Source organism: Mus caroli, chromosome 2, assembly GCF_900094665.2.
Source record: "Mus caroli chromosome 2, CAROLI_EIJ_v1.1, whole genome shotgun sequence".
Lineage (NCBI taxonomy): Eukaryota > Metazoa > Chordata > Mammalia > Rodentia > Muridae > Mus > Mus caroli.
In genome coordinates this window covers 48,003,244-48,021,183 of record NC_034571.1, presented here as the reverse complement: position 1 = coordinate 48,021,183, position 17,940 = coordinate 48,003,244, and the positions used below count along the sequence as shown (strand labels likewise).

General features: G+C 40.6%; 1 protein-coding gene across 4 annotated transcripts in view; it reads left to right on the top strand.

The window, feature by feature from the left end:
- The window catches only part of Stam2 (signal transducing adaptor molecule 2), a 44,535-nt gene extending 30,492 nt beyond the window's left edge, over positions 1 to 14,043 (top strand). For 3 of the 4 annotated variants that reach the window (XM_029473874.1, XM_029473875.1, XM_029473873.1), the window contains 7 exons: positions 209 to 303; positions 1,705 to 1,787; positions 1,924 to 2,011; positions 3,513 to 3,567; positions 6,700 to 6,850; positions 9,777 to 9,943; positions 12,478 to 12,871. In XM_029473874.1, the coding sequence (XP_029329734.1) occupies positions 209 to 303; positions 1,705 to 1,787; positions 1,924 to 2,011; positions 3,513 to 3,567; positions 6,700 to 6,850; positions 9,777 to 9,943; positions 12,478 to 12,706 (868 nt within the window). In that variant the 3' untranslated portion in view covers positions 12,707 to 12,871. Of the gene's footprint in view, positions 1 to 208; positions 304 to 1,704; positions 1,788 to 1,923; positions 2,012 to 3,512; positions 3,568 to 6,699; positions 6,851 to 9,776; positions 9,944 to 12,477 lie in introns of all 4 variants that reach the window. The other variant, XM_021156052.2, reaches the window with a different exon arrangement.
- The last annotated feature ends 3,897 nt before the right edge of the window (positions 14,044 to 17,940 follow it).

The following is a 17,940-nucleotide window of genomic DNA, read 5'->3' as shown; positions in this document are numbered from 1 at the left end:
TTGTGAGCCACCATGTGGTTGCTGGGATTAGAACTCTGGACCTTCGGAAGAGCAGTCGGGTGCTCTTACCCACTGAGCCATCTCACCAGCCCCGGAAAACAATTCTTATGTATAGCTGGATGGGAACAAATGGGAAAGTCCAGTAGCTGTTCAGTTTTCTGTCGACAGGATAGAGGGTAACAAATGACCTTTCTCATGCTGTTTTCAGTGACGCCAACTGGTGGCAAGGAGAAAATCACAGAGGAACAGGACTCTTCCCCTCCAACTTTGTAACGACCGACTTAAGCGCAGAGGTTGAGACAGGTAAGGTAGCAAAGGCATTCGTTTCCCAAAGAAGCTCCAGTCTATTGAAGTTATCTTCCTTTGAGTTTATTATTGGCTTCTGAGAGTGGATGGGACTGGGCGTGGCAGCACACGCCTTTAATCCCAGCCCTTGGGAGGCAGAGGCAGGCAGATGTCTGAGTTCCTGACTCACCTAGTCTACATAGTGAGTTTCTGGCCAGTAAGGACCAAAAAAAAAAAAAACAAAAACAAAACAACAACAACAACAAAACAAACAATCTACTTTGGCTTTCTTAGTTGATAGGAGCCTTGGGAACTTTTCAGATAACTTTACAAAACATAGAAAACATCCAATTCACTGATTTTCCTCTTAGAATAGTTGGAAGAGACTGGCCTATAGTCTAGTAAAATGATTTCCTAGCCTGTGCAATGCCCTAGGTTAGATTCCAGCCTCTCTTCAGTAACATTTTAAATAGTAAAAGGTACTCTTTATGTTTTGTTTTTTTGAGACAGTTTCTCTGTGTAACAGAGTTCTAGCTGTCCTGGACACTCTTTATAGATCAGGCTGGCCTTGAACTCACAGAGATCCACCTGCTTGTGCCTCCCAGTGCTGAAATTAAAGGTATGTGCCACCATGCCCTGCACGAAAGGTGTCTTGACCCTCACTGTATCTCTGTGCCTTGTTGAGCTCTCTTTACATGTGATTTATTCAAAGTTAGCCAAATACTTACAGCAGGATTCTGCTGGACCTGTCCTTTAGATACATTGTTTTTTGTACTAATTTTGTTTCCATCAAAGTTTAGTTAAAATTAGGTACATTCTAACAGTGCTCCAGGGAACTTGTACTGAGTAGTTTTCAGATATGCGTATTTATAAATTATTTTAAAACATTCTCTTTATGAAATGCTTTTTTGTTGTAATTTATACTATTTTAACTCAGAGTTAGGTTAAGTTGGGTCTATATTTTGTTCAAATAGGAAATACAGGTTGAGTTGTTTTTTTTATTTATAAATATAGGAGGTCAGAGTATAGATGGAACACTGTTATAAGAGAAACTGGCTTAGTCATAAAAATCTATTCGCTTGTATATTTATTCATCTCAGCAGTAACAGTTTTCATGAAAGTAGCTGTAGTGACAGAGCCCATGGATACTGCTCTGTCCCACTTGACTGTGAGTTCCACCAACACCAGAAGATTCTGTTCACTCCCTACATGCATCTAAGCACTGGGAAGGAGGTTTGGCACACTGTGCGTGCTGAGTAAATATTGTGGCGTAAATGAATGACTGTGTGTAATATATTGATTATGAAGTGTGATGACTAAGGAGCTTCTACTTTTCTCCTATGGATAATAATAGACCACTTAGAAATTTAATGACTAAATTGTAATGCTGAAAACTTAAAACTTGTTTTGTTTCTGTAGCAACGGTGGACAAATTGAATGTAATTGATGATGATGTGGAAGAAATTAAGAAATCAGAACCCGAGCCTGTTTATATAGATGAGGTATCGACCTTTTGTTTAATAAACTACCAAGATGTTTTAAAAATAATGCTATCTTTTTGGAGTATGTGGGCACAGTGCTTTCCATCCACCGTGGTTAACCCTTCAGACTTCTCAGCATCTCCTGATTTCATCCTAGGGTAAAATGGATAGAGCCCTGCAGATTCTCCAGAGCATAGATCCAAAAGATTCAAAACCCGACTCCCAAGACCTCTTGGACTTGGAAGGTATTTAGTTAATGTTGAACTCACCTTAATGTTGCTTAAAGTATATATTACCTGTTTATAGTGTTTTAACATATAGATTACCTATTTATGGTGTTTTAACATATAGATTACCTGTTTATGGTGTTTTGAAGTTTTTTTCTGCTTCCTGTTTGCTTTTTGAGATTTGAAATTCTTGTGAGAAACAGACTTGTGTAGTAAAATAATAGAAATGTCAGTTGGAAGATATTGTCACAGCCTATATCCATTTCACAAAAGCAGTCTTTGTATTTCTGTAAGATCACTGGTGAAATTGGCCAACGAAAAGGCAGAATTAGAAATAACAGCATAGACAGGTAGGTGGTAGTGGCTCATGCCTTTAAACCAAACACTAGGGAGGCAGAGACAGGCAGATTTTTGAGTTCCAGGACAGTCAGGGCCACACAAAGAAACCCTGTCTTGAAAACAAACAAAAAACAAAAAATCATATTAAATTAAATCAAAGTGTAAAAGTTTATTGTTTAACTGTCTTCTGAATGTATGTCATTTAGTCTCTAAGTTTAAAGCAAAAACAGATATTCTTTTGTGTTTTAGGAACCCTTCTTGGGTTTCTAACCAAATAACCAACCAGCAATCAACCAGAGAAACAAACAAACAAAAATCCCAGTACTTTGGGCTTCTGGGATTGTACATATAATTCCAGCATGAAGAAGGCTAATTAAGGCCAGTCTAGACTATGGAGTGAGACTCTGTCAAAAAAAAACCTAAAAAACCAAAAAAATATCTTTTTTAAAAAAAAAAAAAAAAAAAAAGAAGAAGAAAACAGTAAATAGATAAATCTTAATTTTTTTAAATAAGATAGCTTGGTTATGAATATGGAGCATTTCTCTGTTATACTTGTTTACAGTTGGAAATACATGAAGTGTTTGCATTTTTATTGACGTATGTGCCCTCACACACCCATGGATGTGCATTGTGTATGTGTGGGTGAGCATGCATGTCGTATACACATGTGGAAGCCAGAGGCTATTACTGGGGAGCTGGCTGTCTGTTCCACATGAGTGTTCCTAGGATCAAGCTCAGGTCACCAGGCTTGTATAGCTCCTTTATCTGCGTAGCTGTCTTATCAGCCCTGCATTGCAAACAGTCTCACATAAGTGGAAAGTCTTATTATTTCATGTTTGTGCATGTTTGTACCTACTTTATACATACGGATTGTGTTCCCGTCACTTAGCTAAGGGTTCTGTAGAGACTCTTCAGACTTTGGGGTGACTGTCACAGCCTCTAAACTTGCTCGGTGACTCCAGGACCATGATGACATTGTTATCCTGACGTTGACCTTGCCTCTGGTCTGTGATAGTAATATAAGATAGTAAAGGTACTGTCATAGATCTTTTGTCATCTTTCCCCAGCATAAGATTGTTTCTCTATATTTTGTATGATGTTGCATAGTCTCTTGTTTAAAGATTGTTGAACTGACTTAAGCTGCACTGTTTCTGCATTTGTAATTATTTTTGTGTTACAGATGTTTGCCAACAGATGGGTCCGATGATAGATGAAAAACTTGAAGATATTGATAGGTGAGCGCCTTACTTGTTTTGACCAGGTTGACCGCTGGTGAAAGTGCTCATGGGATTGAGCATCTGCTGCGGCTCCTGGTCAGGTGCAGACTCTTAAAGCTGGTTTCTAGTAATGCTGTTTATTTTGGGAACATTATTTTCATCAGTGGCAGTAATGTGATATGCATATAACCGTGGACCCTTGCATTTTATCACACCAATCACTGTTTTGGGGGCTGGAATTAAGTAGTAAAGAATGAAGTGTATTGAGGACAACATGAAAATGGGCGTTTTAGGTGAGCATTGACTTGTGACAGACCCAGGAGTTACATCTGTAACTATAACAAGCGAGATCTCTCTAATTCGGGAAACTAAATGCAGTGCGGCGACTTCCCGTCTCCTCTCACGTCTCTGTGTTCCTGTTGCCCTTTCTGTTCCCTATCTCCCTGGGTTTGCTGATCTGAGAACAGGCATCGGCCCTGCTGGTGGACAGGGATATTCCCAGCTCTCTCTGAACTCGGAAGGAGAAGTTTGAGAAATGAAGTCCAGCGAGAAGGAATTACTCTCCGTTCTCCTCCCTTTCCAGCCCCTTGTGGTTGAACTGCTGTATAAAGCATACAAGAAGAAAGGAATTAGGTTGTTTAATTTTCTAATAGACCTTTTTAAAAACTAGGAATGGCAAACAATGATTCATTCAGGGAAAAATGGTTTGTTTCATGATGTATTGTGACATTATTTTTATTTTATGTGTAAGCGTTTGCTTCCGTGTATGTCTGCACTATGTATCTACCTGGTGCCTGCATAGGCCAGAAGAGGGTATCAGATCACTTGGAAGTGGAATTACAGATGGCTGTGAGCTGGGAATCAAACCTAGGTCCTGAAGAAGAACAGCCAGTGCTCTTAACCATTGAGCCATCTCTCCAGCTCCTTCATAGCATTTTTTTTTACAAGTCCTTTGTGTTTTTTACAAAACTGAAATAATCAGTGGTAGATTGATCATAGTTTTGGAGAAAGTATCACACACCTACTTATACATCTGCTACTAATGATTAGTGAGTAATCAGACTGGCAAAGTTGAGGGAAAAATGACTAGTTTTCCATACATGTGGCTAGCAGTATCAGTACACATTTTCCTGGGCCTAAAAATATTCTTTACCCAAACCACTTGAAATGCATACTAAATCTGGGGGGCTATACAGTGACCAGATGTTGTGGTATTCAACACAGTGCTATTTATGGCCATAAAAATGCAGCTAGCTAAAATGCCTTTCAGTGTGAAATTGGTTTTCAAAATTAAACATTCTCTATCTTATAGTAGAAATTATTTCCATTGAAGAATACTTGCTGATATGGGATGATGTCAAGTATATAGTGGAAGATATGACAGCATAGCATTACTTTTATTAAATAAGAATTTTACTAAAGGAATTAAAACTTAAAGGGTACCCATTTCTGATGTCAGTGAATGAGAGCTGGCTGGCAAGCCATGAGTCGGCTAGCTATCGTCAGGGTTTCATAGCAGAGGGGACGTACACAGCTGCTAGCCAGACGGTGCTTCTTAGGCTCATGGGTTGTTTGCTCCTGTAACAAATTCAAAGATAAATGTAAGTCATTTTTCCTCGAATAAATCAGTAACAGTTTGCTATTTGCATGGGGGATGGGAGTGAGAGTAAAACTGAGGTGTTAGGAAATTAACTTGTACGTTTCACTTTGTTATCACAAAGCTGTCGTGTGCTGACTGTGTTCCAGACTGTTGTAATCTGATTTTCTACTGCCTTCCCCATCAGGTTGGCCTTCTCACTCTTCCTCTGTGTACTTTGGTTGTCCTTTGTCGTTTTCACCTCGCCTGTCCATCCTTCCTCAGGACCAGCTTAAATCCTAGTCCTGTCTCTGCAGTCTCCAGCTCACTTTAACCTCTAAGTTCTCGCCCCATTTCATACAAGTTTGTACTTGGCTCTATGTTACTTCATTTGCTGGTTTTTCTTTTGTGCTCTTGATCTTGTCTTCCAAAAAGAGACTCAGCTGTTCTCCTTGTTCTAGTGTAGTCCTGAGTGTAATTCCGTGAAGGCTTGCCTTTGCTCTGGGTTACTGGCTCCTGAAAGATGGTTTTGTGCATGGTGCTCGCGGCCTTCTACTGTTGTGTTAGTGTTTCATCAGCATGCTGGGTTGTGTAGACCAGTTCTCAGTCACACATTTGTTAAGGTGTGCACCTAATCTCTGTAGATCTGGGTGCTTTGCAGCAGATAGATACTTCTGAAGATAGAGTTTGCTTGTGATCATTGCAAGAAAAGGAACAGCACCTGTTAGTTAGCTCAGATAGCATGTTAGTAAAGGGGAGACAGCCATTTGTGTGGTGTGGTGGGCCCTTTCTTCTGCTTCTCACCCCTCTTTATACACACTGAATCACATCCAGTATACACTTATAGATGTTTGAGGCCACACAAAAGGTGGCCATTTAACTTATACAAACTTGTGGCTCTCCACGTCAGTTATTACTAGGGAGCAGGCAGGAGTGTACCAAGCAGAAGGATTTTTGCTGTATGTCTCCTGCGTGAGTATGGAAATGCTTACTTGGATTTTTTGTTATACAATGAGGCGGCTGGTTTTATTTGCTTCCTCAAAGCCACTAAGTACATAAAAAGAACAATGGGGACTAGCTTGCGTATATGTTGGCTTTACTTGTGTTTTCTTGATAATATTTTTTAAAAAGTTTAGTTGGTCTTTTCAAGGATCTAAGTAAGATGTGTATGTCTTTTTTTCCCATTATACTCTTATTTAAGTCATAATATACTCCACAGGGGCTCTGGGTCTTCATCTCCTACTGTGTTAGTGAGATTTATAATTAAGGCACAGATTTAACATACACTATTTTTCTTTGTAATTAAACTTTTGACATAAATCTATAATGTATTAAGCTAAATTCTAGCACCCAAATTATGAATTGATTGCAGTTTATGAGGTGTAGATCTGACTTTTCCATACGATTAGAAAGACGTACCAGCCTGTTGATGGAATTCAGCAGTTTCTCCTCTCAGCTTCCCTGTGCGAATGTCCTTTCATTGCATATGAGAAGAGCCTTCTGATGTAGGAATAGAAATGAACTAAACTTAACACTCATCATGTCACTGTGCAAATTCTTGTCTTGTCTATCAGGAGGCATTCAGAACTGTCTGAGTTGAATGTAAAGGTGCTGGAAGCCCTGGACCTGTACAATAAGTTGGTGAATGAAGCGCCTGTGTACTCGGTCTATTCAAAGCTGCATCCGGCACATTACCCGCCCACAGCAGCTGGGGTTCCAGTGCAGGTGAGCCTTGCTTTTGAGAAAGTATTCAATTGTTGTTTTTTTAATAAATGTGTAAGAGCATAATGCTAAAGATTTGTTGCCCATGAGTACAATTATGAAACTAGGGCTGGAAAGATGTGAAGAGATGGCTTAGCTGTTAAAGACTAGGCTCATAACCAAGAAAAGAAAAATGTACAACCCTGGAACTGTATGTATTTTCCTTCACTGTGACAAAGTACCTGAGAAAAGTCAGCTAAATGAAGAAGTTTATTTGGCTGGCCTGGTAATTTCAGATGTCTCAGCTCATAGTCGGCTGGCTCCATTTTCCTTGGCCCAGAAGAGCAGTATGGTGGAGCATAATCACTCCATCCTCATGGCAGCTGGGAAGCAGAGTAGTGGGGGCCTGGGCTCAGCCTTCCAAAGCCCCCAGTGACCTGCTTTCTCCAGCAAGTCCTCACCTTCTTACAGCAGTTCAACCGCGGACTCACTAACGGGTTGATTCATTGGTAAAGTTCGCTCTTGAGCACCAAGTTCTTGAAATCCAGACTTCCCAGCACACAGTCAGGGCTCTGTTGTATGGGGCTGGGGGGTGGGGTCTTCATATATACACCTTGACACTGGACTTTGATGGTTTCAGGAAGTGTTGTCTAAACACTGTTTGCCATAAAGATTAAATAGGATATTTCACAAATGCATTCCAGTTCATTTTTAACACATTGAAAAGACTGTTTCTGGTTCTTTGTATGCCTCTGTGAGCAAGTAAATATGGGGTATACATCTTTTCTGCAGATGTAAGTCCTACATAATCAAGCATAGATATCGTGTGTGTGTGTGTGTGTGTGTGTGTGTGTGTGTGTAATTTGTTTTTATTTTGTATGTACATTGATGTGTTGTCTGGATATATGTCTGTATGAGGGTGTCAGGTCCTCCAGAAAGGAGTTACATATAGTTGTGAGCTCCCAGGTGGGTGCTGGGAGTTGAACCTGGGTCCTTTGAAAAAGCAGCTAGTGTTCTTAACCTTTGAGCCATCTCTCTAGCCCCAAGTATGGATCCTTTTACGTAGAGCCTGCTGTGAAAATCCTCTAGATACTGTTTAACAAGGAGATGAAATATTTCTTTAAAAACCTTTCAAATATGTCTTTGGTAATTATTGGAAGATTAGTTAATGAGCTTCTTTTGTCCTCAGAGCATGCGTTAGATTCAGGACTGAAAAGTCTATGTACAATGCAGCCTTGCTCCAGGCGGTGGGATGTCGTTGCCAGAAGCTGCCCGTTAGCAGCATCGCTCTCCCAGTACTTACCATGCTTTTGCGCCTCCGGCCGACATGAGAGTACTTAAGGTTTTCAGTATCCCCATTCCGAAGCATTTTTCAAATTTTGGCCAATTACATTTAAATTAAGTGTGGATGAGCAAAATTCGTGTTAATTTATGAAAACTGGTATGCAGTGGAGAGTGTGAAGGAGACACCAAGGAGAGCAACTAGAATGTGGGTGCATAAATTAGATGATGTAACACAATGTAATTGCTAAGTTTTTTTTTTAAATGGTTACTGTGGTAACTGTCACACCAGAGGAGAAGCATTTATCAAATATGCCATGCTCTGAACTTTTTGAAAATTGCATATGAGCTTAGATTTCTGGGTAAAAGAAAAAGATTCCTGAAGTTTTTTCACTGTTACTTCTGTTTTTTTAAAAAGTGTTTATTGCTGCTGTAAAAGTAGAATACATGAGAAATGTCTGCTCCACTGTACAGAAACCTATATGTCTGCCTCATGTCTGTAAAGGGAGGTCACTCCTGGCCCAGGCTTCTGGGCTGCAGTTTGTATAGCTCGTCTACAAGCCTCTTAATACATTAACTCATGTGTGAGTATGTTTGAAATGTTTGAAATTTCAAAAATTCCTGTTCTGTTTTGAAAAACATGAACTAAGAGCGGATGGGTTACGCACAGGAAGTGCACTTACAAATGGTGAGCTGCAGAAACCGTCCCTACGTCTCAGCCTTTTGGCAGTGGATTGCCAGTCACTGCTAAAGAGAATATCAGTATATTAAATGTTTTATTTGACATTCCTGTTATTCTAGATTTTAATGTAATCTTTGCTTTAAATAAAACTAGAGCAATGATTATTACCGTATAGTATTTATTAAGCATATGGATTGCTTTTGAATGCTGTTATGTGTTATGAGTAGGCTAATAGACTCTGTCCTTACAGAGCTGTTACTGTGAAAATTACATAAGTTTGCATAAGAATCCAGTGACTTTTTGCAGTTTCCTAAGGATGCACTTTGTCTTATTTCATAGCTCCATCTTTCTCATCTTCTGAAGGCAGGTGTCTTAGTCATTGCTGTGAAGACACGCATGACCACGGCAACTCTTATAAAGGCAAATGTTTAATTGGGGCTGCCTTACATGTTCAGAAGTTCAGTCTATTGTCATCACAACAGGCATGATCTCAAAACCCACCCCCCACTGTGACAATTCTACAAGACCATACCTACTAGCTACCACTCCACAGCAGGAGAGGGCCTAGCACCCTGGTCCTCTCTTTCAGCCTGCACTCCAATAGCCAATAGTGGGGAGTTGGAGTAGTCATTCTCATGGTGATGTGGAGTAATCACAGGTTTCCCTTCAAGGGAAGGCTCTGCTCTGTGGTGAGATGTATGTTAATAGGCACTCTTGATAGGTTCCAACCTTCTTAAAAATACAGCTCCCACTATTTTTCTTCAAACTCGTGGAAAATCAAAGAACAATTAAACAAATTGCAAAAAAGTCCATTGATTAGATATCATAAGTCGGAGACTCTCCACTTTGTTCCAGTGTGGAAAGATCAGTAGAATCAGATTGTTCCCCGAATAGTTCAACATTTTTCTTTTATGTCTTAAAAGTTTTAGGTATGCTCAGTTAAATCATTGAGATAGCAAGCAGAGTTTTTTTCTCTTTGATTAATAGACATATCCAGTCCAGTCGCATGGTGGAAACTACCTGGGCCACGGCATTCACCAAGTATCTGTTGCCCAGAACTATAACCTAGGACCTGATCCTATGGGCTCGCTGAGATCTCTGCCTCCAAATATGAACTCAGTAACAGCACACACCGTCCAACCTCCATATTTAAGGTAAGTTTTGGGGCGCTATGTTAATTTTCCAGGAACTTACAGACTCTTCTCCTTACAGTAACATTTCCAACGTTTACTTTTGTCGTTGTTTGTTTGATTGTTTGAGATGGTATCTCCACATAGCCCTATCTGTCCTAGAATTCACTGTGTAGACCAGACTGGCCTGAACTCTTAGAGATGAACCTGCCTCTGCCTCCTGAGTACTGGGATCAAAGGTGGGTGCTGCCGTGCCCGCTCTCCCAGTCCCACTCCTAAGTGGAGTTGCTGAAGTGGCCACTGCTGCTCTCGATGGGTGGGATGGGGCTGCTTTACTTCAGCTAAACCTTGGTAGTTGCAAAAATTTAAACCCACACTTACGACCCTAGAAAGAAATCTTTCTCTTGTAGTAGTGCTTCATAGGGATTGATGCCATGGCGTTCTTAGTACTGTGCTGTGGTGAGTTAGCCTAGTGAAGCCGTGCTAGCGACATTAGCTGTATGTACTCCTGAATATTAAAAAAAATTTACTGTTTCACCCGTAAAAGGAGTAAGATTGGACAGTGGTTTAATATTTCTATACAAGCATTCTCTGAAAATCATAGTTTAAATCTTCCTGTCTATCACAGAATATGCATTCAGTGTTAATATGTAGCTGCCCTTTAAGGTCCCTTTCTGTCTTAAGTCCTTGAGTTGCTGTAAGGACTACCTGAAAAGTAAGAGGACCCACATGTATCTGTGGGTTACACTACGGTTTGGTATTCTGAGTACTAGTAGGTATTATGGAGGAAAGCCTGGTACATCAACATTAATCCTCTACTGTAAGCAACATATTTGGTGTGATTTAAAAATAAATATCTTTTAAATATATTTATATCATAGTAGAAATAGGAGAAAAGCAGAGTCCTTCCATTTGGCGTGGTTTGTTTCCCTCTTAAGTGTGAGTGAGTTTGGGTATGTGGTCAATCCCATAGCGTTCTACGCAGGGATCTGATGCAGAGAGGTGTGGTCAGTCCCAAAGCACTCGATGCAGGGTCTGATACAGACCGCACTGTTCTGATTTTGAAAGTGCTAAGCTCTTGTCAGAGGGAAGCTTGGGGCTGTGGTGGTCTGGGGTGCCTCTTGAGCAGGGCTGCCCTGCCTTCTTGGTAGCTGGCCTCAGGAGTCACAGGCAAGCGCACTTCGCACCCTCAGTCCCTTCAGTGCTTTGAGAGTGCAGGTTAAATAAGCCTTCTAATCTTACGTGCTATTGCTTTGTGAACCTTGCTTATTATTGAAAGTCTATTATAATAGACTGCAAGATATAAGAGACTACAAGATAGCATCTCATTGTAACTACTGCATGGAACCTCAAGGTTTAAATAAAAAATGTAAAATCCTAATACTTTGAATGAAGAGGCACGCATATCCTTGTGAGTGCAAAGCCTGTCTGGTCTACATAGTACTGTAAAGTGAGACCTTGCCCTTAAAAATGGATGGATGGATGGATCGATCAATTGATCGATCGATCTGTGCTCACCATCATCTCAAGTAGAAGAAACAGCTTGCTTTTTGTCAATTTCTTACTCACTTATAGCTAGGCTTTTCTCTGTTGTTAGCTCTTTGACCTCCTTTACTGCTTGTGTGGAAGCCTCACCGTCCCCAGCCATCTCCTCCCTGTCTCAGGTGCTTCTTTAGCCATTTTTGTGACCGAAACTTGTGCCTGCCACTGCTTGCTCCCTCTCCTTCCTTTTGTCTTTAATTTTGAGTGCTGTATAGGAATATTTCTGTGGGTACCTTTACCGTGCTAGTTTGTTGCCCATATGGGCATTTGTAGCAGCCAGAGAGAGGTCAGGATGTCTTCTTCAGTCTCAGTCTTCTTCAGTGTCAGTCTGTACTGTGTGTACCTGGTCCCTTCTAGGCCAAAATAAGGTATGAGATCCCCTGGAAATAGTTAAGAGATGGTTGTGAACTGACATGTGGGTGCTGGGAATCAAGCTTGCTCTTCTGGAAGAGCAACCAGTGCTCTTACCTGCTGAGCCATCACTCCAGCTCCACCCACCTAGTTTTGTCAGCATAGTCTCTCACTTATCTGAAACACTGGTCACACTGGTCAGACAAAAAGCCTGTGTCTGTCTCCCTGTCTTGGGGTTAGCTAGAGATCCAGATTCATTCTTCATGCTTTCACAGTGAGCACTGTCTTCACACTCTGGACTCTAGTCCTGTTCTTCTGTGTAGACATGAAAATAATTATCCCAGGCAGTGGTGGTAGATGCCTTTATCTCAATACTCAGAAGGCAGAGACATGCGGGTCTGACCCTTCCTGAGTTCAAGGCCAGCCTGGTCTACAGAGTGAGTTCCAAGACAGTTGGAGCTGCACAGAGAAAAAAAACCTACCAACCAACATACAAAAAAAAAAAAAAAAAAAAAAAAAAAAAAACCAAAAAACCAAAAAGTTACTAGTATGATGGCTACATAAGCTTGAAAAGAAAATGGAAAAGGCATGTTTGTCATGACGATCTGTTGCTGCAACTTGAGCGAAAGTAACTGTGATTTTTCTTTGTGAAACTTTATTTGCAGCACTGGACAGGACACTGTCTCCAACCCTTCTTACATGAACCAGAGCTCTCGTCTTCAGGCAGCTGCTGGTACAGCTGCTTACACACAGCCCGTGGGGATGTCTGCAGATGTGTCTTCTTTCCAGAACACAGCATCCGGTTTGCCTCAGCTGGCCGGCTTTCCAGTGGCAGTTCCTGCACCTGTAGCTGCACAGCCACAAGCAAGCTACCACCAGCAGCCTCTCCTGTAGAGACACACCAGGACCTGCTGAATGGCTTCGTGGGTGTGCCGTTTAATATAGGGGATTCTAATCTGAAATATTAAAAGTTTCCCCTTTCAGTCAAAAAGAACCATGAATAAATAAAGCACAAAACCCCACCTTACCCTGAAGGCCATAAAAGTTTTTTTTCCAGTCCATTTGGCTTGAAGCTGATCTTTTGGTCAAAGGCAGCTTGGATGTTCTAAGTTAGTCTGGCTGAACTTTCTGGGCCCTTACTGAGTAGCCTTATGACACTACACGATATGAGGTAGGAGTGTGGAATTTTCTCTTTAAAGAACCCGTTGTTTCCTCTTAAGATGTGATTTTTGAGGAGCACTGAAGACCTTTAAACATTTTGTCTGCACTTCCCCCACCCCTTGAATTTCCCACACCCTGTTATTTTAAAAGGCGAACATCTTTTAGTGCAAGCCTTTAGCTTGACAGCATATTTCCTGTTGGCTCCTTAAATTACAGTTGTGTTTGCAGTACTGTCAGGTTTGCTCTCAGTGTAATGCTGAGTAGTAATTAGCAGATACTTGTCTACAGAAGCACGAACAATTTGGAAGGTACAAAATGGTTTCTGTCATTACCAGTGAAAACCATGTAAATGCAAATATTGTGGAGCAGTTAGCCAGTCCTCTGACAGACGAGGGCCAGGGATTGCCCCAGGAGAGGCATCCTCTCATACTCGTGTCCCTGGTATTTAGAATTGTTTTCTAGTGTCTTTTGGTGGATGTCTAATGAAGGTGCTATCCTTTGGATTTCCTGCCTGCCACATATGTAGACACTGCACTTCCTTCTTAGGGATTCTCAGTGAATCTGAGCCAGGAGACACTCCCCATAATCTGATGTGATAGGAACCATCATGGGTGTCACGTGCGAGGTGGGCGTTCCTTTCCTACAGAAAGCTGTCATCGTGCCAGGCTTTCACGTGGCATTGGGAAGGGATTGTGCATCCCCTAGAAGTAGTTGTGAACCTTTGCAGAAGCAGCAGGTAGCGGTGTGGTGGACACAGGCTAACAGGACAGCGCTCAGCTGCTTGTCTGAAGCTCCTGTCTTACGTTAGGTCTTAGTACAGTGCCACATACTGTAAGAGTTGGTGGCAAACCCAAGGGAATTTTCTCTTACAACTTTGCACACTACTTTATTATATCAGCTTTTTACACAACATAAACTAGAAAACATAGATGCACAGGACTTGGATCCATGATATTTACACTGGGAAATGTTCTAAATGGGATTTTTTAAAATTTAAAATTTTTGCATGAATGCACTTCTGTATATTTTTTTAAGCCCTTAAACTTTATTAAAAATCCATTGTGAGACAATTTGGAAATCTTATCATTTATCTGTTTATGATACTTGGTTATAAGTATGTTTTTTTTCAAAGAAACTTTATTCTAGAACCTACTACTGCATAAAATAGCCAGCACAGAAGAGAGCATGGGCCGTCCCTGCAAGTCTGTATCTTGTGAGTGTCTGGTTGTCAGATGCAGGACCCTGGAAGGCTCTTCAGTCCTTAGCCCTCACCTTCTGTGTTTCACACAGCCTTCTCCCTTAGGCTGGACTCATTGAGTCCTAACAAGGATGGAGTGCGTGTGACATGGTACCTTACTGTTTCTAGAACAGCCTTCTGCTCTTCAAAGATTAAGTAAATAAACGTAAAAGTCCAGAGCTGCCCTTGATAACGTTTGTGTAGATGAATGCGTCTTCCCTTCCCTTCCAAACTGTGTTTAATAAGCTCATGCTAGTGTTTGTGCATTTCATGTTCAGTTATTGTCTAAATTATAAAAGCTTTATTTAGTCAATGTAAATACTGCGTTCTCATTAAGTGGGGACCAGCCAGTGAAACTTAGCTGTTTTGGAATACTAAAATACGCCACATGACCTGTATATAAATAGTGTATATTGGTGTCTGTGAAGTTTAATATATGTAGAAATTTCTTCCTCCGTTTTATTTTTTTTCCATTCATAAATTTGTGTTGCAGAGTTATTGTTAGCCTAAAATATTAAATCTGTATTGATCTGATTTCAGTATTAATACGATATGTAAAGATATATATTTTCCCATGATCCAATTGAACTGTACTTATTTTAAGATGTTTGTAGCTATTTATTTTCAGCCAAAGGAATAGTTTACCTTCAGATTTCTACATTGGGTTCATATTTAGTGTTTTCTAACAAAATTTTTTAATTTCATTTTTCATATAAATCTTGATATATTAGAAAATTCCTAAAAATATATAGAATTTTATAGTATAAAACATTTCCTTGAGTGTAAAGTGGAATATGTTTGAAAAGTCAACAGTCAGCCAATGTTGTCTTTTTATTTGGTAATTTGCTTACAAAATTACCTACACATTATCTTTTTGCTTAGCATTTAAATATGTATTTCCATTATGCTATTTGATATTTGACTAATGATTGTACTGTATACTGAAGATGAAAATAAAGTTTCATCCACATTTTGAAAAATAATTGTAAATGTGGCTGGTCTAGGGATATAACTCAGTGATAGAGCTTTTTCTTCACCCCCCCCAACATTGCAAAATGGGGGGAAGATGGCCTTAGGGATCTTTTTTGACTTTTAATGAAGTTTTATGTGTTTCAGGTATATAGGTGTTTTGTCTGCATGTGCATCTATGCACCACATGCATGCCTGGTTCACTCCGAGGCCAGAAGAGGGCATCAGCTCCCCTGGGACTAGAGTTAGGGAGGGTTGTGAGCCGCCTCTCCACTTTTGGAATCTCTTTAAAGGCTTTTCTTAGTGAAAAACAAAGTGTAAAGCTCCTGTCCACTTCTGGGTCGGGCTTTGTTGAATTGTTGCTTTAGTGTGACACCAGTGTTGTCCTTAAGGCTGGTAAATTATACACAACACAGCACCAACTTAATGATTCTACCAAAAGGTTGATTTCTTTCTTAATTACTTCAATGTTGGCTCATAGATAAAAGGGAGGATGCAGATTGATTTTGTGGGTTTGTTTGACTTCATTGTTTTCTTAATAAAGTTTCTGGCTTTTTGTTTTTCCCCAAAGGAAAAATTACTATAAATTTGTGAAGCTAAGTTTAAATTTGAGAGATGTTTTTCTTCTTTTAATGTAGCTTACACAATTGAATGAAATGAAGTTTCCCAAGCTCCTGTTTACTTAGAATGTCATAGGTGACCTTGTTTGAAATGGTCTGAGGGTAAAGTTAGCTCAGGGTTCTGGAGCAGAACCGTTTCCACAAAGGATGGACTCTGAATCAGTGATGGTTTCTTCATAAGAAGATGAAAGGCACCGGGTGGTGGTGGCGCACGCCTTTAATCCTAGCACTTGGGAGGCAGAGACAGGTGGATTTCTGAGTCCAGGCCAGCCTGGTCTACAGGGTGACTTCCAGGACAGCCAGGACTACACAGAGAAACCCTGTCTCGAAAAACCGAAAAAAAAAAAAAAAAAAGATGAAAGGCAGGACCCAGTGGACGAGGCTGCATGCAGGAGGAGACAGGCTGCACTGCCTTGAGGAAAGAAAGGGCTGCCTGGCACCACAGACGCTGGGACTTAGAACCCTATACCCAACATTGATTTTACATACCCATCTTTCCCCTCTCCTCACTTCTGTATGGTAGACTGACCCGCACCCCCAGATTCCTTGTGCTTCGGATGTTTGGTCCTATTAACATTTTCCCCCTTACTGGGATGGGATGCTTTTGTTGACTTAATGAGCGAGTTAAATGGTCAACCCTAATGTTGCTGACCCCAAATGCTATGCTTTTGAAGCATCTTGTAACTATATTCAAGCACTTCCCACTTGCTGATGCTCTCTTCCTGTATCTGTAGTTGACGGTATAATTTGCTTTATTTAATATGCATTTTCAGCCAGCTACCTCATTTTAATTATTCTGTATAGAAGTCAGTAAACAAAGGGAGTTCCCTTCCCAGACTCCTTTGCTGCCAGAGGTGACCATGTGTATTGTTTTTGACCCAATGAGATTTAGGTAAGAGGTCTTGGGGTGGTCTACCTAAGAAGAAAGGTTAAAACGAGAAGCTTTGGCTTAGCAGAGTCCATGCCAGGAGAGAAAGCAGTGATTTTGTGACCATGAAGGGTAAAATCCCAAGGGCTTAGAAAGATAACATCTTTGAGTGGCTATATCGCTTCGTGAGTGAAAATTAAAGATCTTATCTACCATTTCATCTGCCAGCTTGCTGTTGGGTAGGTTTGAGCCCGCATAGGTCTGTGGAAGACTTCAAAACTCAGAGCCATATTTTAGTTGTATTCCTTGGCATAGGCACATAATTTATCTGAAATGAAAATTGAAACTAAACTTAGCCAAGAGTTGGTACATTCCAGGGCCTGTATCCTCTTATCCACATGATTGCTTATTGGCATCTAATTACAATTTTTATTGCACTTTGTTTGTGTGTGTGTTTGGAAGGAGATGTAGAGGTCAGATGAAAACTTTGGGGAGTCAGTTCTTCCACTGTGTGGGTCCAGGACCTGGAACTCAGTTCCGCAGCCCTGGCAGCAAGGGCTTTTATAGTGTGAGCTATTTCACCAGCTCACATTTTAACATTCTCAATTTTTTTATAGAATTTAATTTTACTTGGCCTAAAGCTATTTGATCTATGATACATCTTAAAATTCAGTTTGTCAGGCTGGAGAGATGGCTCAGTGGTTAAGCGTACTCAGGTTCAATTCTCAGCACCCACATGGAAGATCAGAACTGTATGGCTCCAGTTTCAAGGGATCTGACACCTTCACACAGACATACATCCAGGCAAAACACCAATGCACATCAAATGAAAGTAAATTTTAAAGAATTCAGGTTAGCTTTAATTGAATATGACACTAAGTGTCAAGAGACAAAAGGATGGGGATGATGAGATGGCTCAGCAGCTGCAGGCGCTTGCTGCACAAGCCTAATGACCTGAGTTCAATTCCTGGTACCCACTTAAAGTGGAAGAAGAAAACCAAGTCTACCATGTAGACTTCTGATGCTCATACCTACGCTATGGTAGACATGACCCTTCTCATCATGCATACACAATAATAATACTTTCTTAAAGAGGAATAAAGGCTTCAACTTAAAGCTCAAGAGAGCCAAAGCCCTGTTTTAAAAAGTGCCTTATTGGCTCCAGTGCTCATCAAACAATGCCCTTCTCTCCTGTTTAAGCAAGAGTTGGCAGCCAAGGCAGAAAACAGCATAGTGCACACTTCTGACCAGTGGCATGAGAACTAGAACTGTG